General features: G+C 38.2%; 1 protein-coding gene across 1 annotated transcript in view; it reads right to left on the bottom strand.

The window, feature by feature from the left end:
- Positions 1-14,556, bottom strand: part of RNF128 (ring finger protein 128) — a 104,225-nt gene that overhangs the window by 10,390 nt on the left and 79,279 nt on the right. The window contains exons 4-6 of the mRNA XM_089684928.1: positions 7,605-7,687; positions 4,258-4,354; positions 3,322-3,487 (exon numbers count right to left, since the gene is read on the bottom strand). Of these exons, the coding sequence (XP_089541054.1) occupies positions 3,322-3,487; positions 4,258-4,354; positions 7,605-7,687 (346 nt within the window). The remainder of the gene's footprint in view (positions 1-3,321; positions 3,488-4,257; positions 4,355-7,604; positions 7,688-14,556) is intronic.

The following is a 14,556-nucleotide window of genomic DNA, read 5'->3' as shown; positions in this document are numbered from 1 at the left end:
TAAAATACAACAAACATGAATAGGATATTTTCAATAGCAAAACATTATGTACAGCGCATTTTTTGCATTATTGTTTATGTACATCCCTTTTAAATACCTCTGTAATAAAATATCATTTTAACTGTTAATTTTGTTTTTGGTATATCTACTGCACTTTAAAAATTCCATTCCTGAAATTCCAGTCTTTGTTTCTATGCATTTTAAGGGATGTGGCGCAAATCATTTAATACCCCCTACCCATGTACTTGTATAATGTAAATCAACTGGTGTCATGTGCATCCAAATTAACGAGCGTAACAAAAATTGGATCCATTCGTTTTCCAAATAGTCAAAATTTGAAAACTGAATTAATTTCCCCATGGGTGCAAACTACTAACGCGTCATGTGACATCATTCAAATGAAATGAATGCATTTGTGAATTACAACTTTTTTTTTAGAATCCGTTACTATATAATTTGTATACATTGAATCTCCGAAAGTGAAATTTTCATCCGAAAAACGAATTGTAACAAAATACACGTTTACTCTGCCCCTGTCTTCCAAAAGTAGTCTTTGTGTTGTCACCTGGTCACATGCACTTCGTGCTAGACTACAAGGCTTGGTTCACACTACTCTAATGCAATTTTTTGACCCGATTATGTAATGCAAATGTGGTTGCGTTTTTTAATGTAGTTTGCATATTCTATGGGGCCAACGTGCACCAAAGTAGCACAAGACCCTTTCCCAAAGTCGCATTGCAGTTGTGCAGCATTGATGTGAATGGGAACCATTGGAAGCAACATTATTTCCATTGTCATGTGATTCAGTGAGATCCAAGTCGCATCTCAAATCATATAAGTGTTTACAAAGCCTTAGCGGCCATGCTAACACTTGTGGCAGACATGGTCCACTGTTGTCACATCAGGAAGGTCACCTTGAGATATGCCATGATTAGGAGCATACATGTAGACAGGAAATACAGGTGATCAACAGTGCTGAGATGCAATAAAAAAAAAAAGGGTGGTTGTTGAGATCAGACTTTTCTAAAAGAAAAAGTGTGAAAATTGTTTATGACACATAATGATTTAAAGCTGTAGTAAACCTTAGACATGAAAAGTAAACAAAAGCATATCACTCTATATTGTGTACTTGTATCAGTCCAGAGCACTAAGTGTGATTTATGTCTGCTGCCTTATTCCTCTGCTATCAGCATGAGTCACTTCTGGCAAGTTTTCCTGACACCAAGAGAAAAATGGTGACAGGGGAGGCACCTCCAACAGACTGAGAGCCTTAGCTCTGTTCCTATGTTCTCTGTGGAGGAGGGTGTGTCTCTTCTTCCCTCCAACTATCAGAGCTCTCATCACTGATGTTACTTCAGCTCTCAGCCCCCTGCATTTCACAACTGAGAGATCCTGTGTAAATTCAACACTTTGCATGAGTGTAGAGAATACTCCAGATAAACAGGTACAATTTAGGTAGGAGGATTTGTTTAATCTCTGTGTATCATCTGAGACCAGTCACTTCACTGGGTATATGTAAGGATTTATATCCACTTTAAGTAAAGGTCATCCAGTTAACGTTACATCTACATTAAGATCTACAGGTATAGTGCCCATACACGGATGTAGTCATTCTTAATGGGTGACAAATGCAAAAAAAAAAAAAAAATGTTTTTTACAACCTTCCAAACTAGGCATTGACTGATTACTGCATGCTTTCTCAGCTCAGTTTTACTTGTCCAACAGTAAACAGAACTGCCCTGATCTGGACTGAGTGTAGAAAGTACCGACTTGTTACTATGGAGCTCTTTTCTGTAGCAGCTATGAATGTGGTTTGACCCACAGCCCATGAATGAAAAAAGATCTAACCACTTGTAATAGGATCTGCTCAAGTATCAGAGATGAAGAACTCACAGAGGAAGAGAGAGTCTTAGTAATTATTAATTTTTTGTGTAGTGGAAAAAAGGTTTTGTTCTAAACATACATATATACATACACATACATATATACATACACACACACACACACACATATATATATATATATATATACACACACACACACACACACACACTGTACATATACACACACACACATACACACAATATTGCCAAATGTATTGGGACACTCCTCCAAAATCATTGGATCCAGGTGTTCCAATGACCTCCATGGTCACAGGTATAAAAAAATAAAGCACCTAGACATGCAGACTGCTTCTACAAACATTTGTGAAAGAATGGGCAACTCTCAGGAACTCAGTGAATTCAAGCGTGGTACCGTGATAGGTTGTCACCTGTGCAATAAGTCCATCCGTGACATTTCCTTGCTACTAAATATTCCATGGTCAACTGTTAGTGATATTATAACAAACTGGAAGTAACTGGGAACAATAAAAACTCAGCCCCGAAGTTGTAGGCCATGTAAAATGACAGAGCGGGGTCAGCGCATGAAGTCGCCAACTGTCTGCAGAGTCAATAGCTAAAGACCTCCAAACTTCGTGTGGCCTTCAGATTAGCACAACAACAGTGCATAGAGAGCTGCATGGAATGGGTTTCCATGGCCGAGCAGCTGCATCCAAGTCTTACATCACCAAGTTTGGGGGATGGCCCCTTCCTGTTCCAACATGACTGCGCACACCAGTGCACAAAGCAAGGTACATAAAGACATGGATGAGTGACTCTCAAGGAGTCAGCCCACCAAGACATTTTGGACAATTTGATGCTTCCAACTTTGTAGGAAGAGTTTGAGGATGGCCTCTTCCTTTTCCAACATGTCTGCACACTTGTGCACAAAGCAAGGTCAATAAAGACATGGATGAGCGAGTTTGGGGTGGAGGAACTTGACTGGCCTGCACAGAGTCCTGACCTCAACCCAATAGAACACCTTTGGGATGAATTAGAGCCGAGACTGCGAGCCAGGCCTTCTGATCCAATATCAGTGCCTGAGCTCACAAATGTGCTTCTGAAAAAAATGGTCAAACCTTCTCAAACACACACCTGAACCTTGTGGACAGCCTTCCCAGAAGAGTTGAAGCTGTTATAGCTGCAAAGGGTGGGCCAACTCATTATTGAACCCTATGGACTAAGACTGGGATGCAATTAAAGTTCATGTGCATGTAAAGGCAGGCATCCCAATACTTTTTGGCAATATAGTACAGTATATATATATTTTATATATATATATATATATATATATATATATATATATATATTTTATATTATATAATATATTTTCTTTTTCTTGGATGTTAATCACATTAAAATATGCACTTGGGCATCTAGGGCTTCAAGGCAACCCAGCAATGTTTCAGTTTGTCATTGGCAGAATTCTACATACACTTACATGTGTTTTCAGAGTCTTCTACTGGCTCATCAGCACCTCGAACAGAGGCATACCCAGATGATGCGTTATCACTGCGGGTCTCATCATCTACCTGTACAGCGCTCCTCTGTAGCTCACTGGACACAGAAGCGATCACCATAGCATTATCCGATTCGTCTTCTTCAGCCTTAAAACATTCACACATTGGAGAGATAACAACACCAAGCTATGTATACAAATGTCTGCTGTATATTATGCAAATAGTTAAAATTCTGGTATGCTGATCTATTTCATAAAAGGTGATTTTCATTATTCAGGATTACATCCGAACTGCATCTTTTTAAAGGCAAAGCAGTTATACTAACTGAACAGTAGGAGGCAATGTTGTTTAGTTAAATATGTAGTAGATGGGAAAAAAAGCAGTTTGCATTTCAATGAACTCTTCATTTATGCAGCATATCAGGTCTAATTAAATTGTAATATATTTTAAAGTAGAAATACATTTTGTTTTAAGTGATATAAACATAACATATGAATTACATTTACAATGACAGTGTCTCTGAAATTCTGATACTTATCACCACTGAAGGTGAATCCAATTTTCACTCTCTTGCAGAGAAAGTGAAAATTGGGAGCGTAACAGCATGATCTTCAGCATCTGACACTTCTGTGAGCATCAGATGTCTGCACCGCCTTGCTGCATGCTGTGGCTCTGTAGAGACAGGCTAGGTACATAGCAGCAGGCAAGTAGAACCACAACAGTCAGTGGAGAGAAGCAAGCGTCCCAGACCTGAGGTTTTGACTGCTATAGATCCTAGCAACACTTATCTCTGCTAGAGAATGAAGAATGGATTGTCAAGTTTAAAACGCATATATTAGGATACATGTGTCCTAACAACAGTGTCTTAAATATGACAGAAGGGAGCCAGCATTTTAATGCAGGAACATGAGACTTACCGCAATTCCTAATGACTTCAGAATATCACACTTGCACATAGGGCATGTTCTGTGTTCAAGCAGCCAGGGATCAATGCAGTTTTTATGGAAGAAGTGGCTGTAAAGTTAGAACAAAATGGGATGGTAAGAAAAAATGTTTGCTGGCTTATAAAAGATTAGACATGTGCAGTTCGTTTTGTTCTGAACCAAAATTCAGCTGCATTTATTATTCAGAAATTTGGATGCATCCAACTTTCCGAATTACAATAGTAACAAATTTAAACAAATCCAAAAAAAGAAACAAAATTCTGTTGGATTTCAAATCAAAATCAAATTGAATTCACAATTGAATTAAAAAACAAGAATAGAATATAATAGAATAGAAAATACAGGAATATAATTGAATAGAAAATACAGGAATATAATAGAATAGAAAATACAGGAATATAATAGAATAGAAAATACAGGAATGTAATTGAAAAAATAGATCAGAAATAACAGAATAGAATAGAAAAGACTAGAATAGAGTAAATCAGAACAGACAACAATACAAAAGAAAATAAAATAGAACATAAAGCAACAGAATATGAAAGAACAGAATATTAGAAAAGAGTAGAATAGAAAATAAAACAATAAAAAAAAATACAATAGAAAATAGAGTAAAACAAAGGAATAGAAAATAAAAGAATAGAAACAACAATAGAATGGAATAGAAAGAACATAACCGTCTTCTGAAATTCGAATAGAATAAATTCAAATAGAATGGATTAGAATAGATTAGAAAAGAAAATAGAAAAGAATAGAATAAAAAATAGAACAAAATAGAATATATCTGAATTTAGAATAGAATAAATTTGATACTTTTTGATTAGTTCGAATTCGAATAAATGAAACAAAACTAAACAAATTCCGAAATCAAATTAAACTAATTAACCATTAGCCGCCCGGCCAATGGCCGTTTGGCGGCTTGAAATGCGCTCCTGTATTCCGGGTGCACGCCATTTGGCGTGCTCCCGCACATGCGCAGTTTGCGGCACAGCAGAGCGGCGCAGCAGCGGGATCTGTCACGGGCCATGCACCTCGGACACGGCCGATGACAGATCCGAGTACCGGCTCCCGTAGCTGGTACCATGTGACCTGCTGTGACCAATCACAGCAGGTCACATGATAGTTGTATACAATGGATGGCTTCATTCATGATGCCATCCATTGTATACTAGTGCCTAGCTGTGAATGGTCACAGCAGGTCACATGCACATGTCATGACCAAATCACAGCTAAGCACAAAAAAAAAAAAAAAAAAAAAAAAAAGCTGAATGAATCGATTTCATTCAGCTAAATGCTTGCTTATAGCAAAGTAATTCTTTGCTATAAGCAAACTGTGTATAAAAAAAAAAAATACTGATCACTCCCCCAAAGTAGTACAATGTTACTATGGTAACATTGTACTACTTTGGTCATAGTAAAATATGAAAAAAAATCTTTAAAAAAATGTAATAAAAAATTAAATATAATTAAAAAAAAAAAAAAAAAAAAAAAAAAAAAAAAAAATTATATATATATATATATATATATATATATATATATATATATATATATATATATATATATATATATATATATATTTTTTTTTTTCATACTGTCACCAGTCAGTGTCCATGTTCACCGCCATGCCAGTTATATGAAGACGCTGTACTGCACTGGTGACCGTATGTAAAAAAAAAAAATAGTGAAAATAATTTTTTTAATTTTTTCATTTTCCAAAAAATTATGACAAAAAAATACAACTTCAAAAAACTCACCATGCCTCTTATGAAGTACGTCGGACTGTCTACTCTGCAAAAAGTGGTCATTTGGGGGATATCTGTACTATTCTGACATTCTTGGACCTCAAGAAATTAGATTGGCTGTCAGTACTTCAGGATTGATCAATATTCAGATCTATACCATAGTTTGTGAACTCTATAACTTTCCTACAAACTAAAAAATACATCCTAATTTGGGTTATTTTCACCAAAGACATGTAGCAGAATACATCTCAGCCTAAATTTATGAAGAACAATTATTTATTTGTAAACTTTTATAACAGAAACAAAGAAAAATGTGTTTTTTTTTCAAAATTTTTGGACTTTTTTTGTTAATTTAACAAAAAATAAAAACCCCAGCAGTGATTAAATACCACCAAAAGAAAGCTCTAGTTGTGTGAAGAAAATGATAAAATTTTAGTTTGGGTACAATGTTGTATGACCGCGCAATTGTCATTCAAAGTGTGAGAGCGCTGAAACCTGAAAAATGGCCTGGGCAGGAAGGTGTAAGATCACATGGTATTGAAACGGTTAACTAAACAAAATTATTTAAATACCAAATTAAAACAAAACAACATTTTTTCATTCTGCACATGTCTATACAAAACACTTTCTACATGAAGGTAGATATCCAGGATATGTAACATGCAGTCACTTCATCTCTGTGTTATGATCTCCAAGGCCAGGCATGCAAGTAAAAAAAAATTGCAGCATTTGTAATGTTTTTCCCAGTGCCCATAAACTGTATTGGAATAAAAGGCTCCATAGAAATGTGCATTTGGCTGTGCTGGTTTCAATTTATTCTTTAAGATCGGGTGGTTGCATTTATTATTACAACGATTACTTAGAGCTGGGTGAAGTGAGGGCCCTGGAGTGGAACATTAAAATTCCTGCAAAATGTGAGAATTTTACTCTTTATATTGGAGTATCACTAGTTCGCTAGAAGCGGTATAAGTCATTTGTATGACAAACCAAATAGAAACTTGCAATTTGGCACAGCGATTAGTTATTGCACAGTATTACTCTAATCTTTCCCTTATCCAGGCAAACAAGTTACTTAGCGTCGACTAAGATGAAAATAACATTTAATCTGCATTAAATCTCTAGAGTTTTAAAGTCTTTTGTGTCAGCCATCAGAGGACGTTGGTGTGGGTTTTTTTTTTTTCTGCAGAATAGTAAGAGGTCTATGATAAACGCAGAATTATGCTGCAGTAACACAGTTTGTAAAGCTCAAATGCTGTTTATTGAAGCATGCAACTTAGCCCCCCGTTCACACCAATGCGACTTGTCATGTTATTTGACCCTTCAAATTGCACCCAATGATCAGCAATGGAACAGTTTTGAAAAGTAGTTGGTGCACTACTTTTGGCAATTTTGGGTGCGACCTACATAGACCTCTGTGCATGAAGTCGCACAGATGTCTTACAAGTCACACTGACATCCGACTTTGAAATCATGCGACTTCAAGAGAAGTTCAAAATCATATTCAGTGTGAACTCAGGCTTATGTACAATACATGTTGTAATATAGGATTTTTTTTTTTCATAAGTACAAAATACTTACTTGCATGTTAAAATGCGCACAACATCATTTGTTTTGTAGGTTTCTATACACACAGCACAGCTATCACCATCCGGTCCAAGTACCTAAGGAACAGTTGAAAGAGTCAGACACTGAAAAAGAGCACATATATACACACACAAGTGGTATTGCTAAATGAGTATAATATGTCTGATTGAATAACAATATTTAAAAGGGATTATAGCCTGTTCAACAAGTTCTCCTCAAGATTTATCTTTGCAAATACATGTGTAGACGCAACTGCCAGTGCCACATTCCTGACAGCTACATGAGATGGAGGAAGTTCAGAATACTGAATAGGGTGAAAGGAAGGGTACTTAACCACTTCAGTTCCGGAAGGTTTTAACCCCTTCATAACCAGGCCTTTTTTGTTATTTAGCAATGCGCTACTTTAACTGGTAATTGCACAGTCATGCAACGCTGTACCCAAATGAAATTATCGTTTTTGTTCACACAAATAGAGCTTTCCTTGGTGGTATTTAATCACCGCTGGGTTTTATATTTTTTTTATAATAATCCCAAAAAAGGAAAGAACATTTTGAAAACAGCAGTTTTTTTGGTTTCTGCCCGTAAACATAACCAATAAAAAAAAGATGTTAAAAATCTAATTTTTTCATAAGTTTAGGCCAAAATGTATTCTGTTGCACAAAGTATATTAATTGGTTTGTGTGAAAGTCATAGCATCTACAAACTATGGTATACTGTATGTAATGGAATTTTTGTACTACAAATGTTGGTGATCAGTGACTTATAGTGGGACTGTGGCAGCGGGCAATCTGACACAGACACTGGGTGGGAACTGACTAACGGCCACTGACATCACCATTGACATAATACAGTGATTAGTATGGGCAGCACAGTGACTAAATGGTTAACACTTCTGCCTGACAGTACTTGGGTCGTTGGTTTGAATCCCAGCCATGGCACCACCTGCCTGGAGTTTGCATGTTCTCCCTGTGCTTGTGTTGGTTTCCCCCGGGAACTTCTGTTTCCTCCCACATTCCAAAGACATGCTGGTAGGTATCCTGTCTAAATTGGCCCCAGTATGTGCATGTATGAAAGTGAGTTCGGGATCTTATGACTGTACGCCCCTTGAGGGCAGGGAATGGTGTGAATGTACAATCTATATGTAAAGCGTTGCTTAAATTGACGGCGCTATATAAGTACCTGAAATAAATAAATCAGTGATAATACTATACACTGTCAGTGTACGAATGACAATGGCTGGGAAGGGGTTACCATCTTGGGGTAATCAAGGGGTTAAGTGTGTGCCTAACAAGTGTTAATGTGTGTATTAGGTGTTGATTTTTACTACAAAGCTGCTTTGCAGGGTGAAGAAACAAAGATCGTTCCCTCATGGGGCCCCCTACTGACCACGGGCCCTCGGGCAGTGCCCGAGTTTCCAAATGGTCAGTCCGCCCCTGCTCTGTACAGAGCCCTGTGTCGATTGTCAACAGAAGGCTCTGTGTTGTGACTGGACACAGCTGATCAGCAGGTCCCAGCACAAATCATTGTCCCGGACCTGCTGACAAAATCTCACTGTGTCTAATCACAGCGGGGGTCAGCAGGTGGGGGTGAGCGTGCATGCCCTGTACCGGTAAGTCGCTGCACCTGTAAGGGCCGTCCATTCGCAGTACATTGGACAAACAAATTCTGGATTGTTAAAAATGCTTTCCAAACAGTTTTATTGGTAGCAGTTTATAGTTGCTTTAAAAAACAAAGTTGTACATTTATGTGAACAGAGTAGTGGACTTGACTAGTGACAGTTAAAGCTGAACTGATAAGCAATGATTGTCTAAATACAAAAGGAATGTGTATTGTTACTTGAATCTTTGTGTATTTCTTTCAGATTTGTGCATCCATCATGAAACATTTCCTCTGTGCAGGAGCTTGATGTAATCAAGACCAATCACCGCTACTCCCTCTGCTTGTGCAGGGTGACTGGTCTGATCTCCACCCTTTCCTGTAGTTTTCTGCAGGCAGCCTGTAGTGGGAGGGGTCTGCTGAGTCCCTCCCACAGCTCTGTTCTCTACACAGGCTATGTGATGGCAATGCTATGTTTATATGGCAATAACTGGGTTTGCAAAGGAATTTGGTACACAAAAATTTGTTTTTGTATCCTTTGTAACTATTGAGCAACATTTTTAAATTAAAGATCTTGTGCCTTGAGATCAGCTTTCATTTCGTTTTATGATCAAGCTGCCTAAATTGCTCTGTGGTTTAAAAGGGCTGGCTTTATACACAAACAGCAACATCCCAGATACTGGGTATGGGTGGGGACTAGCTGAAGCCAACACAGAGACTTCAGGATGTTTTAAGAGAGTGTGAGATTGTGATGCAGTAAAAAAATAGTTCAGGATTGTGGACTCAAAATCCTTTAAAGGCCAGTTCACACTACATGCCTTTCAGTTGCGTTTTTTCTGCATCCAAAACACACAAAGTAGGTTATATGGTTGTCAATGTCATAGTTCACATCAGTGCTTGCAGTTCCAATGTGTTCCGGCTGCAGAAAAAAGTGTCGATCATGCTGCATTTTTTTTGCACAGAACTGTACTGAAACAAGGTATCAAAAACGCACCAGAACACACCAAAAACGCACTGGAATGCACATGTCCCTATTTAAATTGAAGAAAAAGAGAGGGGGGGAAAATGAACTGGAATGCATAAAAAACTGGAACGCATCAAAAACTTGCATGTGGAAACGCATTCATAATGCATCTGAACTGTGTTTCTAGAATGTGAACCGGCCCTTAGAGCCAGTTCACACTACATGCTGTTCAGATGTTTTTCTGCATCCAAAAACGCACAGAAAGTAGGTTATATGGTGGTCAATGTCATAGTTCATATCAGTGCTTGCAGTTCAAGTGCGTTACGGCTGCAGAAAACAAGTAGAACAGGCTGCATTTTTTTCTGCACAGAACTGTACTAGAATGCGGTAAAACGCATAACAAATGCAGCAGAATGCATCAAAATGCACCAAAAACGCATTGTAACGCACATGCCCATATTTAAATTGAAGAAAAAGAGGGAGAAAATGAACTGGAATGCATAAAAAACTGGAATGCGTCAAAAATGTGCATGTGGAAATGCATCCAGAACGCACCTGGACTGCATTTGTATAGTGTGAACCGGCCCTTAGGGCCAGTTCACACTACATGCTTTTCAGCTGCTTTTTTTCTGAATCCTAAATGCACAAAAAGTAGGTTATATGGTTGTCAATGTCATAGTTCACATCAGTGCTTGCAGTTCCAGTGCTTTCCGGATGCAGAGAAAAAAAAAAAAAGTAGAACATGTTGCATTTTTTCTGCACAGAGCTGAACTAGAATGTAGTAAAAGACATCAAAAACGCACCAGAATGCACCAAAAGCAACGGAACATACGAAAGATGCACTGGAACGTACATGTCCTTATTTACATTGAAGAAAAAAAGAGGGGAAATGGAATGCATAAAAAAAATGCACTGGAACGTGCCAAAAACATACATGCAAAAACGCATACGGAACGCATCTGAACTGCGTTTCTATAGTGTGAACCGGCCCTTAGGTCTAGTTCACACTAGATGCAGTTAAGTGCACTTTTTTTCTGTGTCAAAACTACATGCACAGTGTTTTCCATATATTCCAATGGCCCTGGTTCTGCACAGATCCATACTGGAATAAAGCAAACTTCATCAAAACTGCCCTGGAACTGCGTGTAGTGTGAACTGTAAGCAAAAACGTATCCAGAATGCATCCGGAGTGCATTTTTGTAGTGTGAACTGACCCTTAGGGCTGGTTCACACTAGCGTTCCAGTGCATCTTTGTTTTCTGCATCAAAAATGCATGCACAGTGTTTTCCATGTATTCCAATGGCCCTAATTTACACCAGTGCAGTCAGTTCCCGGTGCAGTAAAAAAAAATAGCACATTCTGCAATTTTTCTGCACAGAACTGTACTGGAACATGGCAAACTGCATCAAAACTGCACTGCAACTGCGTGTGGTGTGAACTGTAAGCAAAAACAAATCCGGAACGCATGTGGAGTGCATATTTGTGGTGTGAACTGGCCCTTAGGCTAGATCTGATCTTACTAGTACTTTTCATTTTGAGGTACAACAACACCCCAGTTTGTTGTACAGATGTCATGAAGATTGGAAAGTAAGGGAATATCTTACCAATGGAGTCACAAAAAAAAGTACACTTCCCCCACACTATACAAAACTAAAATACATTTGGAGCTAGAGTACAGCTGGCCATACACATGTAGATTTTCGGATGAGAATATTAATAAAGAAAAGTTGTATGAAAATTCTTTGCACATTCCATGAATAGACGAATGTCGCTCGAAAATCTTTTGCTTTTAACCACTTCCCGACCGGCCGTTGTATGTAAACGGCCGGACGGTGGCACTGCAGGGTCGGGTGGCCGTCTATAAACGGCCTCCCCGCACCTTGCTTGTGCGCGCTCCCTGGGAGCGCGCAGCACCGCGATCCGGTGCCCGCTGTGTCCTCCGGACACAGTGAAACACCGATCGTCGGACGGGACCTCTGTACGAGGTCCCGATCATGTGATCACTGATTGGCCAATCAGTGATCACATGCAAAGTAGTAAGCAAGATGTCACTTCTGACATCATTGCTTACTATGTGTGAAATCTGTGAATGATCACAGAGGTCACATGGTACAGGGCTATTCACAAAAGCCTTGTACCATGTGACAAGCTGTGACCAATCACAGCTCACTCTGTATTTCTCAATGAGTGCAGGAATGCACACAGAGAGAAAGAGAAATGATTGCTTTTACATCCTATATGGGTGTAAAAGCAATCAGTGTAAAAAAAAAAAAAAAAAATCTTTATCACCCCTCACAAGTAGTACAGTGTCACCATGGTGACACTGTACTGCTAGGGTGACAGTATGTAAAAAAAAAATAAAAAATAAAAAATATAAAAAAATAAAATAAAAATGTAAAAAAATGTTTAAAAATTATAATTTTTGCTTATAAACTAATTTGGATTTTTTTTTTTTACTAAAAAGATAACGGAATAAATTTTGGCTAAGATTTATGATGAAATATTATTTATTTGCAAAATTTTATTAAAAAAAACACTTTTTTAAAAATTTTTTGGACATTTCATTTACATAGCAAAAAAAAAACAAATCCCAGTGGTGAATAAATACCACCAAAATAAAGCTTTATCTATCTAAAAAAAATGGTAAAAAATTCATTTGGGTACAGTGTTGCATGACCGCGCAATTGTCATTCAAAGTGTGATAGCGCTAAAAGCTGAAAATTGCCCTGGTCAGGAAGGGGGTAAAAGTGTCCGATCTGGAAGTGGTTAACATTTGATTTTAAAATGAATGTCATTTCTGAACGACAACCACAGACAGTGGTCGAAAATTAGTCCGAGAAACGTTTCCCTTCCTGTCCCCTCGACTTTTCCCTTAACTGCTGTCAAAAACGAACATTGATTGGACCCCTCTAATGATTCGAAAATCAAACGAATATTCTTGAAACAAAAATCCTTGGACAAAAATCTATACGTGTATGGTCATCTTTAGGCTTTAATAATACTATTCTAGTATACAATAACATTGCAATGACCCTAATAGGCCCTCACCCCAGGTTCACACCTAAGCGTTTTCTGCAGCATTTTGCAGAAACGCAGTACAGACCATTTAACATGATTTCCTATGGGTCACGTTCACATCTCCATGTTTTCACCCAGTGAGTTTTTTGGAAAGGGTCAGGGAGTTTTTTGAATGCAAAAAGTTGCAGTTTTGCACGACAGACTTCAATGGAAATGCTGCAGAAAAGCATGTATTGCATTTTTTATATGTTTTGCTTTTTAAATCTGCCTAGCAACGAGACAAAAAAAAAAAAAAAAAAAAAAAAAAAAAGAAACCCCCCCCCCCGCCAAAACGCAGCAAAACCGCAACATAAAACGTAATGCAGAAACGCAACCTGCACAGGTGTGAACCTAGCCTTCAGCCCCATACACACAATGAGAATATTGGATGAACGATTGTCCAGTTTTTTTTGCATGCTAGTCTTACCAAACGTGAAGAGATTACCAATGTTACAAAAATTCTTGTACAACAGAAAGAAAATTCGGAAGTGATGTAATGTATTTGTATTGTATTTTGGGACAAAAACTGTACTGATTAAAAGGAAAATCATAGGATCTGGTACAGGGGCAGACTGAAAACTCATGGGGCCCCCAGGCAATAGGGGATCATGGGGCCCCTATGTCCTTGCCCGAACTCAAAAAAGCCTATGAAAAAAGGTACCGGGGCATCTCATGGGGCCCCCTACTGACCCTGGGCAGTGCCAGAGTTTCCAAATGGTCAGTCCGCCCCTGATCTGGTATCGTACGAGAAAAATGTTCTTTTTTGCTTGTCCCTTCACATGATTTTGTACGAAAGTTGTGTATGAACGATCAGATTATCGTACGATCGCTTCAACAGCGTCATTTTCTGTCCGATTTTCCGTTTGCGTGTACTAGGCTTTAGTGAACACAAAGGGGTTGATTTACTAAAGGCGAATAGCTTGGGCACTTTGCAACTGCAGTTGTTCCACAGCTTAGTAAATGAGGCAAAGCTTCGCTGTACAAAAAATACCCAATCACATGCAAGGAGAATTAAAAAAAAAAAATGCAGTTTTTCTTGCACATGATTGGATGATGGAAGTCAGCAGAGCTTCCCCTCATTTACTAAGCTCTGGAGCAACTGCTCTTGCAAAGTGCACAGTCTGTATGCCTTTAGTAAATCCACCCCAAAGTGTACTTTCCCTTTAGCATACTGTAAAAAGCTGCTGATTATCTGCTTTTTCCGGTGATCAGCTTTCTGTTATCAGGGTTCAGGGAGCAGTAAGATATTACAAAAAAAACAAAAATGAAGGCTTTATCAATAATCTGATGAAACAGCATTATCTCTATGGGCAAAGTTTTTCATGCTGC

This window comes from Staurois parvus, unplaced genomic scaffold (assembly GCF_062004578.1).
Source record: "Staurois parvus isolate SC_StPar_1 unplaced genomic scaffold, SC_StPar_1.0 ptg000361l, whole genome shotgun sequence".
In the NCBI taxonomy this organism is placed as follows: domain Eukaryota; kingdom Metazoa; phylum Chordata; class Amphibia; order Anura; family Ranidae; genus Staurois; species Staurois parvus.
Note: the sequence above shows the minus strand (reverse complement) of the source record. Positions and strands in the feature narration are given on the sequence as shown.